Here is a 25957-nt window from a genome sequence, read left to right as displayed (position 1 = left end):
GGGGGGGTCTTTTTGTCTACATCTTATTTAGGCCTAAATTGTGTGCCATTCGGAAAACAACAGTATGCAAGGATTTAGGGTACCACTTTCTGAGGTATGTTTTGTAGGCAACTAGTTTTGATATCATCTTCAAATTCATTTTCATGGTATTTCATGAGACGATAAACACACCGGTTGTTCCCAGGCACATAGGCCCTACGCAGCCTAATTCTGTGATCCAGGCTGGAACCCCCTTCAAAAATGTAAGTGATTTCACATCACCACGTTACCTCACACGACAAAAGACACGAGTTAGCATGCAAGCAAGCTTTTACAGTATCAGTGCTAGTCACTAGTTTTAGAACCCCATACTGCTGCTTTAAACTAAGGTTAAATATAGAAAAGTAAAAAAAAAAAATGAGTACATTTCATCATGGATGACTTCTTTTTATTATAAAACAGAGGGATTTATTGTATGCTAAATACAGCCCCTTTCCATTTAAAAACACAAATGCAACAGTTCATGGTTTGACCTCACAGGCTCCATTGCAGCATATAGAAATTAATTCTCCAGATACCTTGTCTTCTGCCATCTTCCATTCATAATAGTGATACAATGTACATAGTGACACAATGCTTTCAGAGCTCACATGGTAAGAACGTTTTAGACATTTAATATTGACAATTCAATGCTCCATATAAAAAAATTCGCTTCCTCATACCATTGAAAGCCAACTTGGCTGGGCAAAAGTGCACTTGAGAAGACTATATTCCACATAGTATAGTCTATATACTGTAACTGAAATACTGTCTGTATACGGTAACTGAAAATTTGGCAAATGGATTCAAAATCTGTATGTATCAAAATTGTACATTCAGAACAAAAGAGTTACAGAAAATTACATAAAACTTTAATTCACATTATTTTGTATAATTATGTATAGCCATCTTTTCAGATTAACTAACAGGAAAATACTCCATAAGTTTCAGTGATTCCCATTTGTCCATCACTGACCTCTGAATGAAAGGGTAATTGTTTTTTGATTGTAATTTAAAATTCATAACAAAACAGATGAAATACAGCTATGTACTTATAGCTATTCACAATATGATATGTATTTTTAACAGCTCAGTTCATAAAACACATTGTAAACTGAGAAGTACTTTGTTCTTCTGAGATAACTTCTTAATAATAAAAAAAACTTTACACAGTATACACATTCATACACACAGTATACACATTCATACACATCAGTTCACTGATGAGTTAATGTTTAGAGTAATATTCATTAAAGACATGTAAAAGAGTGGAGTGTTGCATCTTCCTCAAATGCATTAGTGGAAATCCTTGTTCAAAGCCAAAAACATCATGTTCTTCAAAAGGTCCAAATGGGAATCCTCATTTTTCATTAAACCTCATCAGTATGGTTGACTTTGAAACTTGACTGATTAGAGTTGACCCCTGTTATGCGACAAGGTCATTTCCTGCCTCTGCACATCTTTCACAGAAAGACATCCTGTTCTGTTCACTGGATAAAGAGGCAGATTTCTGTCTTGGTAGTACTGACCAACACCAATGTGGTTCAAAGCTGTTAAACAGGTGGATGGTTAACATGCCTGACCACTCTCTTCTCATACACAGCCTTCATGGTCTTCTCCACCTGCTTCAGAAATACCTGTGGAATTCGACCACACAGTGTATTCACGGTGTCAAGAAACTTGGTCTGAAGAGGGAAGAAGAGTGACTGGAAAAGATTCTCCTCAAAAGGATACTGAAAGAAAGAAAGACAATAAAAGACAAAAAGTAAGATAAATGCAGTGAGGCAGTTAAGAATGTTGTGAGACAACTAGAAATCGGGTCAACGTGATTTGGCACTATCTTTTTCATCAGATTTGAACAGCAGAGGGGGCTCATGTTGCCAGGAAGGACAGTGCTGAGTAGAGAACGCGATTTTTTTCTATTAGCTATTAGATGTGTTGCCAAAATAAATGGGGAGAATGAAATGAATGCACAATGGGCTACATATCTATGGCCCTTTCATCCAGTTTTTACTGCAACATAGGAACCCAGTGACACAAAAGCGCAGAATTTGATCACAGAAGGTCTTAACCAAAATCCATCTACTTAGGGGTATGTGCACATACAGGTGAATTTAGAGATCTTGAGTAGAAGGTAATCAGAAAGGTGTCTGGGGTCTATTATGTGGTTTTCCTATTTTTGAGAATTGAATTGTCCATAGCAAAGCTTGAAGAATAATGTTTCCTATAATGTTGATGTGATTTGTACTCACATCGTGTATGGCATCATACACTACTTTGAAGGCTGGCTGCTTGTCATCATGGTACACCCCTCGATTTCCATGAAGAATTGACACACCCTCTTCTTCTGCCCCTTTGCAGTTGCTGCCATACATGCAGTGGTCCGGCCTGTAGTTCCACTGGCATGGAAATGTGTACAAACATTCTGGGGGGGGGGGGGACACACACACCATATTGCTGAATCATTGAACCACTGAGACCACACTGAATCTACACATGTGTTTAACCATGCAATACTTTAGGGGAAAAAACATGGGCATGGGCACTGCAAACACAGATGTAGGAGGATCTGCGCTCTGTCCATACAAGAGGCTAACTGTTGACATTTGCTTCTTTCCATACGTTCCTGTTTTTCCATTTGCTTGTGCCTCTGGCAATGCTTGTTAACTGGGAAGGTGGTGTTAATGTTCTCACACAAACACTACACCATGTCCCTCTGTCACTTGGACTGTTTTACACCGGCTCTTTCAGCCTATATATGTGCTTAAAGATGCAGTCTGTGATTTGGTTTTGAGAAAGGTTGTTTATATTTGAGCTCAACAGCCAATCAAATTACACCCCTCCCTTCCATGCTCCTGAAACATTGTGCAGGCCCAGGACTGTGTACTTATTGAGATTTTTCTTAAGCGCAAAAATAGAACACAGCAATTTGCTGTATTTGACAAAAACTGAATGGGATTAGAATCGCTGAGTGCACCTTTTTGGAAGAATGCAAAGATAATTCTCTGTGGTCATAACTAACATTCCCATTAAAAAACAGGGGGAGGGGGCTGTCCTTGGGACTACATTTTCGAAAGACCCTGAAAAATGTGTTTGAGGTTTACACGTAAAACCCAGCTGTTTACCAAAATACATTATGTGCAACATCAAAGCCCTGTGGCGAGATGATGTATAAACATCAAAAACATACAAAAAAAGGTTTTCATTCACAACAACTATGACCTACTGATGTATCAACTCCCTGTATGTAACTCCCAACGCCTCCTTTCCTTCCTCCCTTTCGCTGCCTCTGGCACAAGTCTCAAGAGAGCCAGGTTCTGGTACCTTACCTGGGTTGTAGTGGAAAATAATGTTGAGGAGATCTTGGTCACCCCATGTGATGTGGTTCTTGTACTTCTGGTAAAGGGGATGAAGCATGTCCTCCCATGACAGACCAGTGGCAATCATACTATTCTGTTGGAATCAACAGATTAAATCAGGTAAAGCACGGCATTACTCTTTTCCATTAAAACATAGTATAATCAGAGGACCTCTACCACTGCCTGTTCCAAACAAGCAGTATGTTTTTAAGCAAGTATGTATTAAGAACTCAAGTCAGAGGTTAAGTAGTCTACATCAGTAGTAATTCAGTTCACCATATCAGATGAGCAGCAGGAGAATACAACAGAAAAGAAAAGACACACTAGCTTGCATGACAATGAGAGAAACAATACAAGGAAGAGGTTGAAAGGATTTAAGGATAAAAGGGAAATGGGTGAGTCACCGCACCAGCACTTCCACGTCTTGTAAAATTATCATAAAAAAGCTGAATCACAGCTGCCAGTATTTCTGGGGTAATTTTTGTCTACATGACATCCTCTGCTTTCAAAAACCATTTTGTTTTGCCGAAACAACCAAAATTCCCTCAGAAAAGTGAATGTGTAGCTTATCTGAAACACAATGTATTTAACACATATTGAAACATATTCCACAGTGATGGATGTTGAAATTGTCTACGTTTTCCTATCTGTACATTTGCGTGCTAAGGGTAATGAATTAGATTACATTGATTTGAATGAATTCCATAGTACACTCCATAACATAAACAGGCATGGGCACTGCAAACACAGATGTAGGAGGATCTGCGCTCTGTCCATACAAGGGGCTAACTGTTGACATTTACTTCTTTCCATACGTCCCTGTTTTTCCATTAGCTTGTGCCTCTGGCAATGCCTGTTAACTGGGAAGGTGGTGTTGATATTCTCACACAAACACTACACCATGTCCCTCTGCCACTTGGACTGTTTTACATGATTAGCCTATATATGTGCTTAAAGATGCAGTCTGTGATTTGGTTTTGAGAAAGGTTGTTTGTGGACTGACCCAACAGTCCAAACACAGCACAGTATGTGCAGGCAAAGTGGTGCACTGCTGCCTTGATAAACTTAAGATGGCAGGGTTCCCTCACCTTGAACAGGGTGCTACGGATCCTGGTGAGGTTCATGAGCATCACACCAGAGTTGACGCCCGTCACCCCATAGAACGGATGCCTGGCGAAGCGGCTGTACCAGCCAATTTTTGGGATCTCATGTTCCGGAGCCATGGCAGCCAGCTGGGTGCTGTTGAAGGCTTTGAAAAAGCTCCAGATGTCATCCATTGGCCGCAGGAAGAGCACATCGGTGTCCACATACAACAGAGCATCCACGTCCTTCAGTATGACCTGCCAGCACAAAACAGAAAATCCATCATATTTCATAGGGTGATTAGGCTGCAGAACACATTGCAGACAGATGGCTACTGAGAAGGTGCTTTTGAGTAAAGAAAAGGCAGCCTTACTGGCAGGAAGAGTCTCTGAGCAGCACACGGTTTAAAAAGCTTCTTCCACTCGTCTGCATTCCCCACAGAGAAGGTAATGGGGTAGATGCTGTACTGAAATTTGGCCGAGAAAGGACGGGGCCATTGGCTCAGCTGGAAAAGAGCAAATATTTGGACAATGTCATCATTCAAAGCGGTGGCAATCCAACACTGTTTAGGCAATGATAAAACTCACAACATTTTAATCCAGACAAAGAAAAGGGCATGGTAGAATCTATTGCTTTAGTGTAAAATATCAGCAAAAAATATCAGCACATTTTTAACAAGGTGCCAAATGGAGAGTACAGAGCTCACCCCCACAGCACCTTTCCTGGCCCCACTCAGCAGCAAGCTCACCAGGGGCTGGGATGCAGTTGGAGGCCTGGGCCATAACCCCTCTAAATGCCTGTGCTCTTTAACCCAAGCCAACAATTTTCTGCTCTGTTACAGCCTGAGCCCCTTCGGTGATCGGAAGCATTATCAAACGATTCAGATCAGAGGCACAGGGTCACAACGTGAGGAGCTGGCAGTGACGGCGCTGACATGGTAGAAAAGATCAAAGCAGCCCGACTCCCAACACTCGCTCCCCTCGACAGAGACCAGAAAAGTAAACACATTTGGGGTGTTTGCATTTTTAGGTTCTGCATTACTAAGGTGGACAAACATCTTTTTTTACGGTTTACCTCTAAGCATCTAATGATTAGGGCTAGGACAAAGAAAAATCGATACAGTGCTATATTGCAATATTTCTGCTTGCAATACATTAATTATACGCTGCCACCAAATATCAATAGACTTTCTCAGACTCAGGACGGTTCAAAACTAATGTATTCACCTAACCATTATGGGTTTCCATAGAGTCATGACCCTCCAGCCCCATGTCCGGGGGTTCTTGTTAGAGTGGTAATGGTTAAGAAGTATAACTATAACTGGCAGTAAGAAGACGTTCCATCAAAATATGCCTTTAACAGTTAGCCTACTGGCTGGGATTAGATTGCCTTTTACATTGTTTCTATTTTGTAAAAAGCATGCCTTTTCTTGTGCTGTGATGTATCCATATTGTAGGAAAAATATTGTAATACTATTGAATCGTGCATTAACCTGCGATTCCCAGCCCTTCCTAAAATTGCATTCTACAAGCATCCACCCTGAAGGCTGAGCTTTCTGACCAGCATTCGAAAGAAGTTCACCAGACTGTTCAAATAAAACTTATGACATTAGCAGGGAATTGCTGAGAGTCGAGAACAACGTGACAAAGCAAAACAAATGGCAGATGTTGCCATGAGTCACAGCAGCTCTCCTATGTCTTCTTGCTGGGGGAAAAGTCCTCCAGAAAGCCAAAAAAGGTCAGCCAGTTGAGAAATGATAAATGGTGCAGCGAAACGGCTCTTTCTGAGGTAAAATATGCCCTGATCCGGCTTCAGATTAAAATGGCTGTGGGAGAGGCAGTTCAAAGCAGCCCTAGACCGACCTTTTATTAGTGCTTATGCAAACATTCAGCTTTGGGTCACTTCTTATGCTAGGATTATTGAGATACTGCATCCCAGACTTGCACAAAGTAATACAGCTGCTCCAGGCAAAGTCCTGCCGACCAATATGACTGTCTCCATAAAAATGAGCTCCACTGGGAAATAGAACAACCTCTTGGCCCCGAGTTGAACTAATCATGTAGCCAAAACGGGTCACGGCCTGTGGTACTAGTCCAATTCATGTTCAATTCATGCCTTACTTCAATCATATTGGTTGTTTAAAATATCTTAAAATAAACATACATGCACAGATACATTACAATGTGACACTGCAAGCCAACATGTACATTTGATTTGGGCAGACATTTTTTATATCAACTAGTAAACCAATTAGATACTAAAGGTTATGTTTCACACCATACCAACACCTTAACAATTCCTGAAACAGTGTGCCCTTTCAAACAAAAACACACTTTTGAATGTACACTAAAATCCCACAGCCACTCATCACACGTACCCCTTTTTCAAACTCCGAGGACAGGTCCTCCTCGGCAAAGATGTGAAACTTGATCTTCTTGATGCTGAAGATCAAGGCAGACTTGACCATGGTGAGAGTCTCCTCCAGCCGGTTCCCACAGGCCACCACGGCCAAGTGCATGATGCTGCTGTCTGACACCCGGCCGCCGCTCTTTGCCACAAGGCGCCCCACATCACTCTTCTGCCTGTCAGGAGCAACAGCAGCGTGTGAGATCTCACGTGATGAGACTTGAATACCTTTCATTTAAGACGTCTCTCATGACAAAACATATCTGCTGTTCACTGAATACATGTCCTTGTGCAGCAAAGGAGAAGGATCTTCCTGAAGCATTCTAACCATTGGCTGGGAAGAGAGAGAAAGGAAGGAAATGAGAACATAACGGAGAGAAGGAGAGAGAGAGAGAGAGAGAGAGATGATCGGTCTGGGAAACATTTCACCCTCTGGCTATCATGCTGTTGCGAGTGACAGCCAACGGATACACGGCCCACATGACAAGCCTTCTGTCCCAAGGGCCCCGTATCCATAACATGTTTCTTTTCTAATCCAGCCAAATGGATCCTGTATCCCATACATAAATGCTGCCCGGGGAGTACGGGACACAGCGACAGCCACAGAATTGAAATCAACGCTGTACGGCGTAGCAAAGGCACCGAAAGAGGTCTGTGCAGCCTTGTGCTGAAGACGTATGACTTGACACGTGTTTTTATGGCTTGTGTAAAAGCTGATGTTCTCTTGGCCTGCAGGACTCCTGGTCCCTCACAGATATGAGACACCCCCCCCAAGGAACACAGTCCACCATTTATCCAGGGGTTTTGTAAGGGAAACAAACTACGCTGCCAAAAGAATATGTAGCCTGTGAGAGCAGAGAGAGAGAAAGACGAGTTTAAAAAAAGAAAAGAAAAAAAAAACACATCAAAAGGGGCTTTTGTGGCACAGAAAGAGGAGGATGGGGGCAGGGGGGGTGAAGGTTTTAATGCTTGTGCCTTCATAGAGAGCCAAACGTGGACACCGAGATAAACCCACACGAGGGGCTGACAGATGCCATGGAGGAAAACAGGGCAGACCTCATGCGTGACACTTCGTTTTCTGCTTGACTGAGAGACAATCACTCGGCACAAATTATTATAGATGAGGGTCCCATAGGGAGTGGCTGTGCTGCTCGAGCTTTTGAAGGTGAGCGTGCTCTTTGCAAGCACTATCGTTTGTTTATGCTGGTTTAAAATTCACAAGAGCCGGGAGCCGATAGGCGGATAGGAGAGAGGGGGATCTATAAATGTCCTCTGCATGTTCAGGGCATCACTCACACAGTAAAGGTTTTACGTGCTGGTTACAATGTGTTGACTCAGAATGCGGTGCTGTCTTTTTTGTTAACCAAAACGGCACACACAGCGTTCATATGTAAGCTGTTTCCTCACTTCCTCCTCCACATCTGGATACATTTTCCCCCCCGACTGCATAACGGAACAAAAGAGGACTTGGGTATGTTACAGGCAACAGTGGGGGGAGGCAGAAAGGTACTGCATTTTGTTCACACGGGCCTTAGGCAAAGGCACTGCATGCAAACGCAGGGGAAAAACAAGGGAGATATTCAGCTACTTTTATACTAATTTGTTGGGCTGATTACTAGTGACTATGGTTACGATACTTCTAAACGTAATCGTTGTAAATAGCCTACCACTACAGTTAGGCTAGGCAGCTGCTAGGCTGCCAGGCACACACTAAGACAATGCCAATAGCTACTAGGTTAGTACATATTAATACACTTACGCACATTTAATATATACGCAATATGCATAGTGTGACTGGGGATTTCATTTATACTCAGGTCAAGATGTTTTGGAGTGATTTTGGCCATGAATACTGTGATATTAAATGTTTATATTATCCCCTCCCTGCTGCTGCTGCTGCTAGATGCTCACAGCAACTTCCACAGACAAAGCATTCCATCTGACTGTGCAGAACACACCAGCGACTGTGGTTGACTCACCACTGCCCGTGCCGGAGCCCGAAGCCTGTCCCTGACTGAATGGCTGCACCATATGAATAATATCAAAAGGCTTCCCAAAATCAGAAAAATGCTGCCACTTTCATCTCCCCCTCCTGCCAGCCCCATGAGCCAAAGCAAATCCAGCCCTTTTTAATAGACCCCTGAAGAGTGCACTATCTCAAACACCAGGCTGATTAACACATTTTTCCAGATCGAGTCTATGCTTTCATCTGGCAGAGGGTGCTTTTTTGGGCCATTACTAGCTTTACTTCTTGCAGTTACAGTGAGGTAGTCTGAATGGCCTCCCAAACCCCATCAGCAATACAAGTAAATGGGGAGTTGTATGTGTGCCTGGAGGTAAGGGGGGTCTTAAGTCATTCCTGATGACACTTTCACAGCTTTCCAGAACACCTCTGAACCCACGCGCTACATTCACCCCCACATTTTATGACCCCTCCACGTGTCAGTGGCAGATACTCACACAGAACTATCTGCAAAACTCTGTGTGACAGACACAGAGGGAACGCTATATTATTGCCATATATGATTTCCTCTGGACTGGAGGAGGCATTGCAGCGGTGCACTGCATAGCATGTATGTACACGTAGGCCAGCGTGTGCTTCGTGCTCTGCTGTTGGGAGTGATTAATTGAGAGCAGCAGACTCTGAACAGCTTTGCTACTTCCACGTCATTCTGGCACATACACGCACACACTTACACACACACACACACACACACACACACACACACACACACACACACACACACACACACACACACACACACACACACACACACACACACACACACACACACACACACACACACACACACACACACACACACACACACACACACACCAGCCATGGAAAACACAGGGCCAAGTAAGACACTGCTACACCCTGAACTGGATGAAACTAGATCCAGCTGCACTGACGAGTGTGTGCGAGAGCTGGGGCACAGGACGCTCTGGTTCTGGTTATTTCTTCTCTTCCTTTCATGCGTCTCATCATTTTATGTGTTTTTATGTTTCAGTTGGGAGTGATCAAAACTCTGGAAAGTATTAGTGGTAATCACATATTTTTTTCTAGTGATGCACAGTTTTTGGGCTGTTTGAGGTAGCCTGTTGTTAAACTTCTGTACTACCTGTTTTAGCCATGGGCTCCACAAACACGACCTGAAAAAAAGGGTTAATCCGCACAGATGAGACAGGAAATCTCCCCGCAGTGAGTGCGACGCCAGACTATGTCCACAGGAAGTGATGCGGTCCAGACAGGAGAGCCTTGTTTGTATATTTGGGATGAGCAGGGCAGGAAACACACTGCCAAATGACGTGCTGACCAGGAGAGAGGATGAGAGTGTGAGAGATGGGGGGATATAAGGGAGTGGACAGGAAAGAGTTAATCAAGGCATCGTTTAAAAAGGGGGGGGGGGGGGGGTCAAATAGATGGCTCCCCTGAGCTTTCCCCTCTGTGGCAGAGACGGAGGTGTCACGGACTGTGTGTGTGTGTGTATGTATGTATGTGTGTCCACTCCAGTGTGTTTTCATCGTCAGAGCCCTCCTTTCCTCTGGTTAAGTCATTATCATAATGTAGCCACATAGGCCCTTTGGCTCCAGATTTTCAATATCATCACAGTATATGCATAGGTGGAGATGCAGCCTTGTGATGCAAGTAATGACTAGAAAAAAAATGATTTGGACACAGATGAGTAATCCTACATTATAACCAATTATGGCCAATAAGATTTCCTAAACTCGTTGATGAGATCCTGTTGCCTTGGGCATTGATCCGAGTGAAGGATACAAATGATACTTAAGCGATAAATCAGTAAATGCTTCACACCAACTCTGGTGACTAAGGCTTTCCCTTTCAAACTCATTGTAGCCTAATCTCATTCCGAGATCACAGCTTCAGTATTGATTTGCTATTGACCCAGGCAGTGGCCAGAACGTGCGACATCTCTTTCAAGAGGGTCTTGGGGGAGCATGCTAAATTCATTTGGAAAAACATTGATTGATTTTTGTACCATGTTCCTTTGAACTGGTGTGGTTTTAATAAGGATAATCCTCTTCAAGGTGACCTTTGACCAGGTATTTTCCAAATGTGCCACTGTCTTGTTCCCACTTGGCAGATCAAAATGAGCGCATATGAAATGTGCCCTTTTTCAACACTGAGAGAGAAGCAACGAGAGGCTACCTTTTCCCTTTCATGCCATGCTCTGATTTTGCATGGTGACATACATATATTTTATGCTTTTACTTTTTCGTTTCTGGCCATTAATTCTCTAATAGCTTATTTGCAGTCTGGGTATCCACAAGGGGCTCATTTTTGCATGTCTGTTTTTTATGTCCACAAAGTGAACTTCAAATACGTGTTGTGGCTTACTGTCAGTTTCATTGGGCGTTTATGTCAAGGCTATAGGTAAACGTTCGCCTGAAGTGGGAAGGACAGACTGTTTTTTTTTCCAAACACATAGACTGTTCTGTCTAATATTATATCTATCCGACGTATAGGGGGGCACAAAGCTCCATTCTGGAAGATACAAACGTCCATCTCGCTGGTGTTGGTCGTGGAAAACACTGTGACTACAACTTGCAATCGTGCAGCAGAAGGCTATTGCTACGGTTGCATGCAACTTAAAAGAGACGAGTGAAAATGTCTCAATGCTCTACCGCACCGAACTATTCAGATACAACCCACTGCACTGCATCAACAGAACTTGATACCTAAGTTTATTTTAGTTTATTGAGCATAACCATTCCTAAATGTTGAACGCGGATACAAACCCTTTAGCTAAAGGAATGCAATCACGAAAAACATTGCAAAGAGTCACATTTCTTACCTAAGCTTTGCGTTGACATCGCTTCCTCTGATGGATATTTTCACGTCTTTTCGGTTCAGACGTGGGTGTTTGGGGGCTATATGAGGTTCTTCATGTGACTTTTTTGGCAATTTCACTGAAACTATGTTTCCAGGTCCAGAGGAGGATTGAAAGTAGCTGTCTTTCTCAACTTCTTTCAAAGGCGGCTCGTCTGCGGCATTCCCCCCTAAAAAGTACAAAAGTAGAAAAACTCCGAAACATACTGCAATCACCACAATTTTGCAATGAATTCTCATCGTGAAAGAATGTCCCGTCTGATCGGAAATGCATCGGTTTCTTCCTTCATGACTGTAAGTGATAAATAACACCCCGGACTGACATACTGCTAGTAGTTTCCAAGTCGTTTTCTGCTACCAGGATGATGATACACAACTAAGCGCCTAGATCATCCACTGCGAGTAGGAGGGCCTTTATTGGGTTACCGTAACGGACTATGCAGAAGAGCTGTGGAAATTGAATCATTTTGGTAGTTTGATTTGATAAAGCCACAGAAATGTCCTATGAAAAAAGTGGGCCTAAGGCCCACGTTAGTGTTGTTGCTGACATAAAGTTAATGATAACTTAATGAATAGGCAGTCTCGAGGTTTCTGCTGCTGCTGATTCAATTACATTTCTATAGCGCCAATAACAATTGAATGTTTACAAAGTCTGATCCCCCCTAGAGCAACCATTCAGGTGACAGTGGCAATGAAAAAACTCCCTTATGAGTTGGGTTCTACTCAAGGTTTCTTGCTGTCACGGGTGGGAACCCATCTGCTTGGTAGGTAGAAGGGGGGAGGGCAGGGATGTGGAGAAGAGAGAATCAAAAGCAAACAGAGAAATTCATTCGTGCTTCAGGATAAAACATTTTAGCATACATGTGGCATATACAAGACTGAAAGTGGATACAAATGGAAAGAGCCAGAATGTAAAGTATTAGTTGTAGAACAGATCAGTGGGTATACAGTATTCTCGCCACAAGGTTACTATTACAAGGAGAAGCAGAGCTATGAACCTGAAAACGATGTCAATGATAGCATTTGTTTATATTACGAGTAAATAGGCTGGCACACAATGTTGTAGCAACGGAGCAGGCTGAAGGCTTCTATTTGGCATCTTGCCATTCATTAAAGCAACCACAAAACATTCAGGGAACTGGCAGGGAAGGCAGAGAGTCTTAAATGCGGACACAGTGGGTAATGGTAGACAGAGACTCTAATACACAAGGAATCTGCACGGGGGCAGGGGGCACAGGGGGACACATAACATTAACACACACACACATTACCTAACAGGGGACATGCTCACACTCAAGGAGGTTACTGCCCCTACCGCTCAGGTGCGTAACGGACGCGTAGCGTTCAGTTATGAGGGCGTGCACAAATGACGCCCCAAATAGATGCAGGATTTGCAAGGCAGCCATCATGTGCATGCAGACACAGAATTAAGCATTAATCACTCACACTAACATACACGCAAGGCATTATTGGGCGAACTGTTTACACACAGCTTTTATGCACGAAAGTGCGCATCACGTAGCTGTTCCCTTGGTCGGTGGTGGGAAAAGGGGCCCAAGATGTCCACAACCACACACTCCATAGGCGCCCCCACCTGCCCCCATACTGCAGTGGAGCGTGGGAACACGGGGTCAGCCAGTTTTTGGGCATGCAGGAGTCACACTCCTGGTGAAAGCCTTGCCAGTAGAAATGGGATCAGAGCCGAAGAAGCAGCTTGGCGGTTTCGAAGTGGCCCGATCCCACTGAGTCATGGACCAGCTGGAGAACTCTGGAACACAGATGGCGAGGCACCAACAGCTGCAGGATGTCGTGCTGGCTCTCAGGACTCTGACAGCGCCGATACAGGAGCCCTTTCTGGATGGTGAAAAAGGGCCACTGGTGAACCAGGGCCTTGGTCTCAGGATCCAGTGTTGAGATGGCGGGCCAAGGCGGTTGCTGACCCGCCCCCACCCAAGCCTGGACCTGGAAAAGGAACAGGATCCTGGGTCTGTTCTCACTGGAGCTGCTGGGGATCGATTCATTCCCATCCATGGCCAGGTTGCCTGACGCTGCAGTCTGGGGGTTGCTGCTCGCTACTGCTCGCTGCTGCCTGCTGCTGAAGTCTGGTGACTGCTGTCGCCATCGCTCGGGGTGGCAGCCCATAGAGCAGCTACTACGGGAACCGCTGCATATCGAGCCTCGCAGCGCTGACAATGGCGACACCACTCTTCTTCACACGGCCGCCTGGACAGAGCATGTGCACCGGCATGGAGACAACCAGCTCGGAGATTAGTCTCAAAGTCGTAGTCTTGCAGAGTCGAGCCACCGTGCCAGCTGCCCCTACGGCTCTTTGAAGTTCAGCAGCCAGAGAGGTAGGCTCTGAAGTGGCAAATTCCCAGGACCACAGCCAGCAGCTCTCGGGTGGGTGACACAGTAGTTTCTCTCTGGTCGGCTGAGTGAGTTCCTGAAGTAGGTGATCACCTGCTCACCATGCTCCCTGTCCTGGGACAGCACTGGACCAAGACCCATATCCCTGCCAGAACAGGTGACATTTCTTTGGGTGCAGACGCAGGCCTGCTCGGCGGATGGCTCAGAACACTTCAATTCAATTCAATTCAATTCAATTCAATTTTATTTATATAGCGCCATAACAATACAATTGTCTCTAGGCGCTTTACAGAGCCCAGAGCCTGAAACCCCCTTAGTGCAAGCACAATGGCAACACGGGCAAGAAAAAACTCCCTGTTAGTCAGGAAGGAACCTTAAGCAGAACCACGGCACATAAGGGGGAACCCATCTGCTTGAGGTCGGCCGGGTGGAGATAGGAAGGGGGGAAGGGGGGAGGGTTGTGTGGTAGAAGGGGAAGGGAAACAACAGGTGTTGTACATAGCCTGCATTTGGTAGATGTACATAATATATATACAGACATCCAGTGGTAAATACATGATACAGACAAGACCAGTTTAGTGGATATACACTGTGCTGATAGGGTTACTATTACAGGGGTAAGGGGAGTAGGAACAGAGAAACATGTCGATGGTGGCAATAATATATATTGTATATAAATTAGTGCGGTCAAACGATTAAAATATTTAATCGTGATTAATCGCATTTATGTCATAGTTAACTCAAAATGAATCGCGATTAATCGCAAATTTGTATCTATTCTAGTTTATTTATTTTTTCCATCATTTTATTTTTATTTTAATGCCCCTATCAACATGGAAACGTGGATTGGCTTGCTTTAAGCAAATGTTTTATTTTATTGAAAACCAACATTGCCAAACAGGGCGGTACAAAATAAAATTATAAAGTGCACATTTCAGGTAAACAAGGACTCAGCCTATAGTGCAGTTAAACCATGGCTTAATATTTTCTTTTTTTCAAGTTTGCTGGGAACATAGCAGTCAGGCCTCTTATTTCAGAAACAATGAACCGTAATAGTTAAGTTACCAATAAAAGGTAAGCCTACTACTTTTTTTGCTTTCAGCCAGCTGCCTGTTGACATTTTCAGACAACAGTGAAGCTCGCTTCTTTTGCACAACACAACTTTTAAAAGTAAACTTTCCATTCAGAAGCTTTTTATCATCCATTTCGCCGTATCGCGCTCACCATTCACTCAAACCGTAACGTTAGCCTACTACACAGTTTGCGAGGCCAAAAAGAACGTTAATCTAAAAAAAAAAAATAATAATAATAATAATAATAAAAAAAAAAATCGCGTTAATCTCGCGATAAAAAAATTAACGGCGTTAAAATGGGTTTGCGTTAACGCCGTTAATAACGCGTTAAACTGACAGCACTAATATAAATGCTAGCATAGGGTATGAGGTAGAGTAAGTGTACGGCAGTGCGGTGGCGGTGGGTGCAATTGGTCGAGGGTTTCTGCAGGTAGACCGGGTGGAGAGACTACAGCAGCGTCCCATGGCGAAGATAGTCTAGATTAGGAGAGAAAGAAAAAGAACAGAGTGAGTGGGTTATTATAGGCATTAGCAATGTGATAAGAAAGGAGAGGGAGAGGGAGAGAGAGAGAAAGAGGCTGCCTGGCTGGGTGTATAGGGATTTTATTTAGTATTTAGTTGGCTGGTGACAGTCGCAATACGCGCCGTGTGCTGTACCCGGGATCTTCCGCACTCCTTCACGGTACAACATACGCTGTCTGTAGCCCAGTTATGTTGATTGCATGTGTTTTAGATGTGTTTAGCTATGCTGGCATTTAACATTTAGTTTGGTTTGGCATTTAGTTTGGTTTAGCATTAGTTATGTTTAGTTATGCTGCCATTTAGCAATTAGTTTGGTTTGGTACATATGGAGATTTTAGTCGTAAGCTTTGTTAGGGTTGCAGGGTACAACATACGCTGTCTGTAGCCCAGTGATATACGTTGTTTTTTTTTCTTATGTGTTCAGTTATGTCTAGTTATGCTTGCTGACTGGCTGGCCCAGCAGGTGATGGGTTTGTTGACGCAATTACTTGTGGCTATAGGATGCACTAAAGAGGAATGTCTTTAGTCTTGATTTGAATATAGGTAGGGTGTCTGCATCTCGGATGGAGGCAGGGAGATTGTTCCAGAGCAGGGGGGCTCGGTAGCTAAAGGCTCTGCCTCCTACTGTGGTTTTTGATATTCTTGGAATTACAAGGAGGCCTGCACTCTGGGAACGCAGCGGTCTTGGAGGGCAGTAGGGGACAACTAGTTCCTTAAGGTAGTTTGGAGCCAGGTCATTTAGGGCTTTGTATGTTAGCAGGAGTACTTTGAAATCAATTCTACTTTTGACAGGGAGCCAATGCAGAGAGGCAAGTACAGGTGAGATGTGCTCATATTTTTTTGTTCTGGTGAGTGTACGGGCAGCAGCGTTCTGTATAAGTTGGAGGCTCTTTATTGAGTTGATGCTGCATCCGGACAGGAGAGCATTGCAGTAATCTAGTCGGGAAGTAATAAATGCGTGGATTAGTTTTTCTGCATCTTGGAGGGATAGGACTTTTCTAATTTTGGCAATATTGCGTAAATGAAAAAATGATGTCTTTGAGATCTGTTTTATGTGTGAGTCAAATAGGAGGTCTTGGTTGATAGTTACACCAAGGTTTTTGATGCTAGTATTGGGTGTTGGGATGCCATCGAGTGTGGATAGATGGCTAGATAGTGTCATTCTCAATTGATCGGGGCCTACAAGCATAACCTCAGTTTTATCAGAGTTGAGGAGCAGGAAGTTGTTAGCCATCCAAGATTTTACATCTTGCAGGCAAGTTTCTATCTTGGGTAAATGTACAATTTCATCAGGTTTCATGGATAGGTAGAGTTGGGTGTCATCAGCATAGCAGTGGAAGTTAATGCCATGGTTCCTTATGACAGCACCTAAGGGTAGCATGTAAAGGGAAAAGAGCAGTGGTCCGAGGACAGAGCCTTGGGGAACACCGTAGCTTACTCTAGTGTGATTGGATGACTTCTCATGGACATGAACGAATTGATGGCGATCAGAGAGGTAAGATCTAAACCAGGATAAGGCACAGCCTTTGATGCCAACATGATGTTCAAGTCTCTGTAATAGGATATGGTGATCTATAGTGTCGAAGGCGGCACTAAGGTCTAGGAGAACTAGTATTGAGGTGCACCCATGATCGGATGCGATTAGTAGGTCATTCAGGACTTTGACTAAGGCCGTTTCAGTGCTGTGGTGGGCTCTAAAGCCAGATTGGAGGGTTTCTTCGATTTTGTTTTGGTGTAGAAAGGAAGTAAGTTGCTTAGCTACTATTTTTTCAAGTATTTTTGACAAGAAGGGGAGGTTAGATATGGGTCTATAGTTAGCTAGATTATCAGGATCAAGGTTAGGTTTTTTGAGAGATGGTTTGATCACTGCTATTTTAAATGATTTGGGGACGTATCCGGAAATTAGTGAATTATTCATTACATTAAGTAATGTCTCACTTAATAACGGTAGTGCATGTTTAAGAAGTTTTGTGGGGATAGGGTCTAGTAGGCACGTCGATGATTTAGATGAGAGGATCAGGGAGTTTAGTTCAGGGAGGACAATGGGTGCGAAGGATTCAAGGAGAGCACCAGGTTTAGGGGGTGTTGCCATAGCCATAGGGCATTTTGGAAGAGGTGTAAGGTCATAGAGGGGGAGGAGACTATGAATTTGTTCTCTTATTGTTAGAATTTTGTTATTGAAAAAGGTCATGAAATCATTACCACTAAAGCTTATGGGAACAGAATGTTCGATTGTATTGTGGTTTCACACTTCACTCAGGTTTTGCCAGGGCACTCTCAAAGTCTGCAGCGTGCACAAGGAAGTCATCTAGGTGGCTTCGGGGAACACCAGCTGGCACTCTCTCCATCAGGTGCTCGAAGGTGGCTGGTCCAAAGCCCTTTGAACTGCCAAAACCCCCTGGCTGATGGAGACAGTGGTCTTTGGGTATGCCACCTGCCAGTAGACACTGCGGAGGTCAAAGGAACTGAACCTGTTGGATCCAGTGATGTAGTCGAGGTCTATCGTCGATATGCTGCAGCGGGTAAGAGTCGCTGATGTCATTGAGGCAGCGATAGTCGACACTGATCAGATATGAACCCAGGTTAGGGTAAAGGAAGGGGTTGGGAGTGGGAGAGCCCCCTGGAATTACAAACTTGGATTAGGAAAGAAATTGGGTTACAAACCCTAGTTACCTTAGGCCCCCAAAAAGAATGACAATTAATGTGTATCAACAATGAATCAGTATCAACAACATAGCACAATATGATAGAGAAGAAGAGGTAGAAGGAGAAGTTGTATATGGGAAGTATATTGTGACAGGTGTCGGGTCTTGATGCAGTATTAATTCATTGGCCTTTCACTTTGTGAATAGAACAAAACGATTCATACTTTGTTAAGGCATTTCATTTTCTTATATGTAGTTTAAGATCTTGATTTTAGGTTCACAGCATTTGTTTTATTCACTTCCATTTAGGGATGAGAATTGATAAGATTTTATCGATTCGATTCCTTATCGATTCTTTTATCGATTCTTATTGGGCAAGGGGTGAAAAAAAGAGCACAAACGGGTTTATTTACATTAATTTTCTTTTATATAATTTTCTATAATGCTGCACACACCATATACAGTATGTATATACACATTAAAAAAAATTTAAATAACCAAAAACATTTATACATATTCCTCTTGAACTTAAAATAAAACTTACATAACTTAAATAAAATGTATTCTGTTTAATTTAAACATGTTCCTAGAAATTAACATAACGAAAATCTGGGGCATCTACCGTAGTAAAAGGGTGCAAACCTTTCACCACAAACTTAGTCACTGCTTGGTGACATTCGTTGATCCTCTCCTCGGTAATTTTATTTTTCCCTGCCTCGAAGAAAGGATGGGCTAGAGGTGTACATGACGTGCTAGCTGTAGCCTGTGACCCAGACAGACTACCAGCCTCTGAACCGGTCTGACTCTGAACGTCATCAGCTAAATTGGATGGAAATGGAGATTATCTATATAGTGAAAGCTGGTTTACACAACGAAACAAATGGCACTAACAAAATCGCTGAATTTGCTGAGCTGACATAAAGCCACATTAAGAGGGGAGGCAAACACTACCTCTGCCTCAATGTAGGGGGCTGAAAATGGAAGATTCTATAGCCAAGCTAGCGTAGCTATATGCTAAGTTTAATAATGGATTAAAAGACGATATGCTCAGTTTAATAATGGGTTGACACGAAAACGCGAACGTTTGCTATTATAAAACAATTGGGTTCTATTGAATTATTTGGCTGTTTCTGATTGGACGAGAGACGTTATTTGATGCTAATTTGCATATGTATGAATTAAATTCAGCATCCTCTAAAACCTATAAAAAGACTCCAATATTGTAGGAATTGGCCATACAGGGCAAAATATGTGGTCAAATTGGTGATTAAGCTAATGATGCTAATTATGCAAATTATGCAAATTGCTCAACATATGCAAATTAGCATCCGGCTGGGGACCCATACTTCACATTCTGCAAAAAAACTTTGGTGTACTCAACATTTCCGGGTTCACCTAGTTGGCTACTAGACTATGAGCTGCTGCATGCATCGAAGACATGACATTCCTGTAATTTAATTCCATGCTGTGTTTTCAAATGCTTATTCATATTTGTTGTATTTCCTCCCTTCGACGAAATAGACTTTTTACACAGGTTACAAGTGGCGTAGGTGTCATTTTTGTCGTGTGAAATAGAGCCAAACTTTAGAACGCTTCTGCCTAGTTGCCATGTTTGCTGCAGTCTGAAGAAGAAACTTAAAAAAGTTTGCGCATGCGCAACGCCACAAAGGACCGATAGCAGAACCGTTAAAGAATTTGGCTGACGATTCCAAACAATCGGTTCACTAGGAACCGGTTCTAAAAAAGAACCGGTTCTCGATTCTCATCCCTACTTCCATTACAACTCATTTCATTACATTCATCCTGTAACAGGTTATTACATAACCACACTGGCCTCTTACCCTAGTTGATGGTGATTATTATGATGATTGGTTTAGGTTGGTGTTGTATTGACTGCCAAACGATATGGAAGAATCATCTCTGTATAGGTATTCTGTTAAACTCAACTGGTTTCCAATAACTCTAAAGTCAAAGGTTTGGTTTTAAGGGATCACACGTACTGACAAACATGTATATATTATACCTTTCTTGTGTGTCCGGTGAATACAGGCTTGTGACACTAAAATTGCCTTGCCGAATAACCCAAAAATCATGAGAAACAGGTCAGGTACAGGTCAGACAGGGTATCAAGTCAAGACGAAAAGATGTTGTATTGAAAGAAATGTGAACATAAAACATGTAAGTTCATTACACAATCAGTATATTTTTCTCGCGGTGGTTTACGGACAGATTACTGTTTCGAAAAGGAATATCCATGTATCTAGCATATCTGAAAGGTATTGAGGCCAGGGCAACATGCCAGTCATGCTGAAACCACTTGCAGTGTGCAGCCCTTTTCATTGCATCACATGCATCTGTTCCACTGTAAGCTCTCTGACCATGAAAGCCTCAAGATTGCATGAACCTTTTTAAATACAACATTTAGACAGGTTCTCAGTATTTACAAGATTTTTTATAATTTGTAAATCATCGCTGTTGCTATAGGTTGAAATAATGGCGGCATCAAAACCTTTTCAATCCAAAGGAGGCCATTCGCTTTCAAAGGTACAGTGCATAGCCAGAGATGTTCTAAAAGAGGAGATTTCAATCTTCGGAGGAAGGCGCAATTTCCCCCTTTAAGAACATCTCTGACATGACATCATCTGGCTACAGTTACAGACTTTTTGTTCATCAAACTCTCAAAGGCTGATGTCACTGACAGGGTCAAGGTTAGATCATTTTAAAAGTTAAATTAAACAAAACATTTTTTTAGTCCACTGCTCCGTCAAAGAAACACAGAGAATGACAGGACTAACCTACTCCGAGATGGGGAGGGCAATGGCTCAAGCGTGTGTATGTTCTTCCACCAATACACTAGGTGGCGCGTGCCACAATCCAAATGTTGGAAAATAAATGTAAATGGTATATTACGGTAACGCCTGGTCATATCTGGGAAATGTGCTCAGCAGAGAGCTGGAACCACGTTGTACATGTTTTGCTGTTTTATGTGCCTGTTTTTGGAAGTTTGAGAGTAAGATGACAGAATTTAATGGGACTACGGGCATTGAAATAGACAATTTGACTCGGCAATCCCTTTCCAACATTGTCCTTTAGGTATGGACTTCAAATACTGTTTACGATAGCGATTAGCTTGTGTTAACCATAGCCAGTTTAATGTTAACTTTGACTAAAATAATCCTTTCATGATGAATGCTATTGCTATGAAATGACCGATAACTAATCTATTGGGATTTCAGTGATTTAGTACATTGGTGTTTGTAGATAAACCACAACGCGTTGCTACCTGTAACATTAAGTTAGTTTGTCTGAGAGGATAATTGTAAGTTAGACTAGTAATGCCTGTTTAAGTCAAACTACTGTAAAACCAGGTTAGATCAAACAAAGTGTCTTCCAAACAACAAGTCTTTTTTGGAAGATATGGAACTGTACTGTTCTGCTTGTAATGTCAATAAGTTAGCTGGCTAGCTAAATGTGTCATGTTGACAATATGCACACTGCAGTGTAGAAAATATCCATCTTACCACAAGGTGGAGTTGTTGGCACAAGTCATATAAGACATGTCTGGAATGATAGTTTTAGGCTTTCGTTTATGTTTGGGACATTTTATTGCTGTGCACATTTGTTCAATTTTGCTAAACAAATGTTGAGCAAGTTAAATAAATGCATTAAACACAAGTGCAAATGGATTACAATCAAAATATGTGGGACGGGGGGGGGGGGGTCTGGAACCCACAAAACAATTTATTTGTATTTATTTCATTGACAGATTTGCTCCTCTAAGTGATCCAACAGCATCATGCTAACCCCAGCGTTTGAGCTGAGTCAGGATTCAGACTTCCTTACTCTAATGATCCGCGTCCCCTACACCAGGACGTCAGAATTTGACCTCTACATTGATGGAGAGGACTTCAAGATCTACGCTAAGCCGTACTTCCTTAGGTATGGGAGTGTGGCCTTTTAACTCTGATTGCACCTTTAATGTCGACAAGTTTCATGTGTATTTAAAACACGTTGGAGGGTCATCGGTAGTTGATTATTTAGGTGTCCAGCCAGTGTATTTGTTTATTATGTATATTTCAGGCCTGTCACACCCAAAAGACCGTTTTAGCTCCTGAAGTTAGTGACATTTGGATTTTTGTCAACTTTGGTCGTGTCCTGAGGAGACCGTAAAAGAGATGGATTTGCTCCTCCTGCTGTCCCTCCAGGAGGGTCGTAAAGATTGGCCATCACATGACCGCCATGACAGATGGCAGGTGTCTGATGGATGACACTGTAAATAACCTGGACTGCTTGCATGACATAAATTAGGCTTGTATCTCCAGTGGTTACTGAGATAACAGTCTGAAGTTGTCAAAACGGCGCACAACCCCTTTTCTAAAAATAGGCGGTAGGTTACTCCGAGGCAACATTTTCATAGAAATACTTGAAATATGGAGGTATAATTTTGCAGACCTTCCTTTCAGATGTTTGGGCACATAATAGTGAATAATAATAGTGACACATAATAGTGAACAAAGGGAAATCTGAGAGGGTCAAGCGGAAGGCACTGGTTGATTTCACATGGAATGACCCAGTTACTCTGTGATGTGCTAACTGTATTCTGTTGTTTTATTTGAAGATATTGACAGTTACACACATTTATATATGTATATTTGCATCTAACCCTCTAAAGGTTGACCTTACCTGGAAGAATAGTAGAGGATGGAAGAGAAAAAGCATCATTCGATATTGAGAAAGGTAATAACATCTTATCAGCCTCCATTGTGTGATGTTTTTGCTGCTGCTGATCATGTCATCATACTACAGTGATGTTTGCCTCAAGGGGGGGTTTCCCTGAAAGCCTACCACAGCTTGACAAGTGCATTTAACGTTGCTTTTCTTTGCAAATCAACACTGCTTCTTAGAGCTCCACCTTCACGTGCTGTTGGATTTGTTCAAACACTTCTAACTTAACTGTCTCGTTCCCTGTCACACATATATAAAGGCATAGGCCTATATATAGTGCATATCGCATGCATACTGGTATGTAACCGGGCCAGTCCATGTCAAATCACCTAGAGCCATGAAGTTAATGTTATTGTACAACAAAAAACTTAAAAATCACTTGTAAGCTTATAACCCCACAATCAAAGTCATTTTGTGTATGTGATTGTTTTGTATGAGGCTCTGAGGAAAATCACACCGTCTCCGGCCTTGGGCCCCACTTTAAACATTTTTAACGGGTGGGCAGTTTTAAGTTTTTGCACATTTACCGTGAATAAATCAAATTGTCTGCCTCTAGGTGATTTGGCATGGAATGACCCAACTTGCGTTGTTAGAAGCACAGTCCCGCTCTGGACTCAATTCTGCGTGCTAGCTAGTAAAGAAGCTTAAATCCAAGGCGTTGATTCCCTGCACTGATCTGGAAGCGCTGGATATGTTACAGTCCGCACGCAGCAGCAGGTCCTTGAGACGTGCTGGCCGTGTTGCACACGAGGCCCAATTGATTGATCCCCGGTGTCTCCTTCACACCCGCTGAAACACAGGCAGGCGGCTCAATTACAGACAGTGCCTCCAGATTTATTGCCCATTTGGCTCATCAGTGTTTTTACAAGCCCTCTCCTCCAAGCCTTGTTTATGCTTTTTGACACTCATACCCTTTTCGTTTCCATAGGAATGATGTTGTCCGCTGCTGTTGTTTTCCTCCTTCTCTTACCGCCTACGTCGTTACCACTGCTATGTGTTGCTCTCATCTTCGCACGACACTTACGAATCGCTAAATAAAAGTGTCGAATGCAAATGGGTCCGTTACTCTAATCTCCTTGCCATCTGATGTGGCAGCTCTTTTAATGAGTTGTCAATTACCGGTCTTAATTATAAGACGTGTGGCATATTTAACCTGACACCATTGCCCCTATGTCTGCCACTTCCTTCTGTGGCACGCGTGCGTGGCCTGTAAGTGATTCACTAGCAGCTGGTAATGACACCCCCCTAATCACTGAGTGAGTTTACACTTGTAATTACAAATCATTGAGATGTCTTTCCAGGGCAGTCGGCCAACGTAATTAACGACATAATGCATTTTTAAGGTGAATACTCAGGCAGAGTGTTGAAATTTTTATTAGGTGTTTAAAATGCATGAGAATATGAAATGGTTTTTCCCTGGCAGACTTAAGCAAAGAATGTTCTTTTGTGTCGTGTTTTGTTTTTGTGCTCATTTTTCAACAGCTATTTTGGCAAACGCATAAATACAAGCAGTCTCACCACAAGCATTAGTGTTGGCCCGCGGATTGATTAATTAAACGTAATTGTGCATGCATCAAGCCATAATTACATCTTTCATTTCACACATGTGCTAGCATGCCTGGCTACTGGGGACATAACTGTTTACTTTCAATGACAAAAAACACCCTCCGAGGCACTAGCTGATCAACGTGACGGGGAAGTAACCTGCGTGCATGCTGGGAAACTGAAACAGAGACCGCAAACAGGACGAGTCAAGACCCTGTTGAGATGAGCCTCTAATGAAATGGCACCTCAGTGTATGCTTTAAGTCTCCAAACAGCATCTCAAAGAGCAGGGCCCGCTGTGGCCCTGTCTGTTCCAGGTGTGTTCACGCTGCGGGTGCCCAAGGAGACGCCAGGCCAACACTTTGAGGGACTGCAGATGCTGACCAGCCTCCTGGCACCCAAGGGCTCCCGCTCTGCCAAGCCCCTGGTGGAGGATATGGGTACGTGAACGGCCAGATATGCACTCATACTGGCATCCAAAACGCAGTGCATTTAGGTGTGTGTGTGTGTGTGTGTGTGTGTGTGTGTGTCACTCAAACACTCCTTTTCTGTGGCATATGTTTTCTGATCCTCCTCCTTTTCTCCTCACCCTTTCCTCCTTGCCTTTGCTCTGAAAACAGAGCCGTGCGCAGGGAGCGCAGGTGCTGACCTGGAAGAGGAGGAGCAGGAGGGAGAGGAGGAGGAGGAGGAAGAGTTTGATTGGCAGGTGGAGCAGACAATGTACACTGAGAGCTCTGAGGAGGAGCTGAAGCAGCTGCAGAAGTACGGCTTTGGCAGCCTGAGGTCCGGAGTGTTCTCCAGGCTACAGGTACGCCCTCACTCGGGCTGGCTAAGGGGCGCTGCTCATGGAGCACACATTCTCTGTCTTTTTCCCACAGTTGTTTTCAATCAAGGACTTTTTTTTTCTGCCCATAGAAAGTGCTTGTTATTGATGCCAGATGACACAAATTGCAAAAAAGGGGAGGATTATGGCTTTTGGTTAATTAATACCATCTGATGTGCTGCTAAGCATGCCTTGATCTACGCCGAGCAGTTTATTATCTGGAAAAAAGTTTGGATTGGTGGAAACCTGATGTAATACGACGAAATAATTACGTCTCTTCATTAGTCTTCTTACTGTAGGGAGCTCAAATCTACGCTCACATCTATGCTTAAAGCAGCTCAGAGCCCCTGGGAGGCAGAGGTCATAGTTCAGGTTATTGTATGCATTTATGTGTGCGATCCCCTCCAGGGGTTCAAGAGACCCTATGGAGGCGTTGTTAAAGCATTATACTGAATGACCCCTTCCAGCGGGTGTCATACATTTTTGATGCGCACTGATAAACTGGAACCAGAATGCTCCAGAACTGTACTGTGC

At 43.1% G+C, this 25957-nt stretch overlaps 2 protein-coding genes across 3 annotated transcripts in view; one reads left to right on the top strand and one right to left on the bottom strand.

Annotated features, from left to right (window-relative positions):
- Positions 1–1550: 1550 nt before the first annotated feature.
- On the bottom strand, positions 1551–12117 carry gxylt2 (glucoside xylosyltransferase 2). Its single transcript, XM_012838647.2, has 7 exons — positions 11690–12117; positions 6838–7042; positions 4834–4965; positions 4466–4717; positions 3348–3471; positions 2271–2443; positions 1551–1751 (listed from the first exon to the last, which is right to left on the bottom strand). Exons 1-7 carry the CDS (start codon positions 11962–11964, stop codon positions 1572–1574), a joined length of 1341 nt encoding a protein of 446 aa, XP_012694101.1. The 5' UTR covers positions 11965–12117; the 3' UTR covers positions 1551–1571.
- Positions 12118–21243: 9126 nt separating this feature from the next.
- shq1 (SHQ1, H/ACA ribonucleoprotein assembly factor) overlaps positions 21244–25957 on the top strand; it is a 38969-nt gene continuing 34255 nt past the window's right edge. Inside the window, exons 1-5 of one of the 2 annotated variants that reach the window (XM_031567240.2) lie at positions 21244–21424; positions 22098–22270; positions 23004–23068; positions 24918–25040; positions 25221–25408. In XM_031567240.2, coding sequence (XP_031423100.1) covers positions 22128–22270; positions 23004–23068; positions 24918–25040; positions 25221–25408 — 519 coding nt within the window. In that variant the 5' untranslated portion in view covers positions 21244–21424; positions 22098–22127. The remainder of the gene's footprint in view (positions 21425–22097; positions 22271–23003; positions 23069–24917; positions 25041–25220; positions 25409–25957) is intronic. The other variant, XM_031567239.2, reaches the window with a different exon arrangement.

The sequence above is a fragment of the Clupea harengus genome, chromosome 5 (assembly GCF_900700415.2).
Source record: "Clupea harengus chromosome 5, Ch_v2.0.2, whole genome shotgun sequence".
Classification (NCBI taxonomy): domain Eukaryota; kingdom Metazoa; phylum Chordata; class Actinopteri; order Clupeiformes; family Clupeidae; genus Clupea; species Clupea harengus.
Note: the sequence above shows the minus strand (reverse complement) of the source record. Positions and strands in the feature narration are given on the sequence as shown.

Excerpts from the sequence above, each read along its gene's own strand:
- gxylt2 (XM_012838647.2), bottom strand. The coding sequence starts at position 11,964 with ATGAGAATTCATTGCAAAATTGTGGTGATTGCAGTATGTTTCGGAGTT. Across the intron at positions 3,472-4,465 it reads TCCGTAGCACCCTGTTCAAG|AATAGTATGATTGCCACTGG; the intron begins GTGAGGGAACCC and ends TGATTCCAACAG. Across the intron at positions 1,752-2,270 it reads TGTATGATGCCATACACGAT|TATCCTTTTGAGGAGAATCT; the intron begins GTGAGTACAAAT and ends TCTTTCTTTCAG.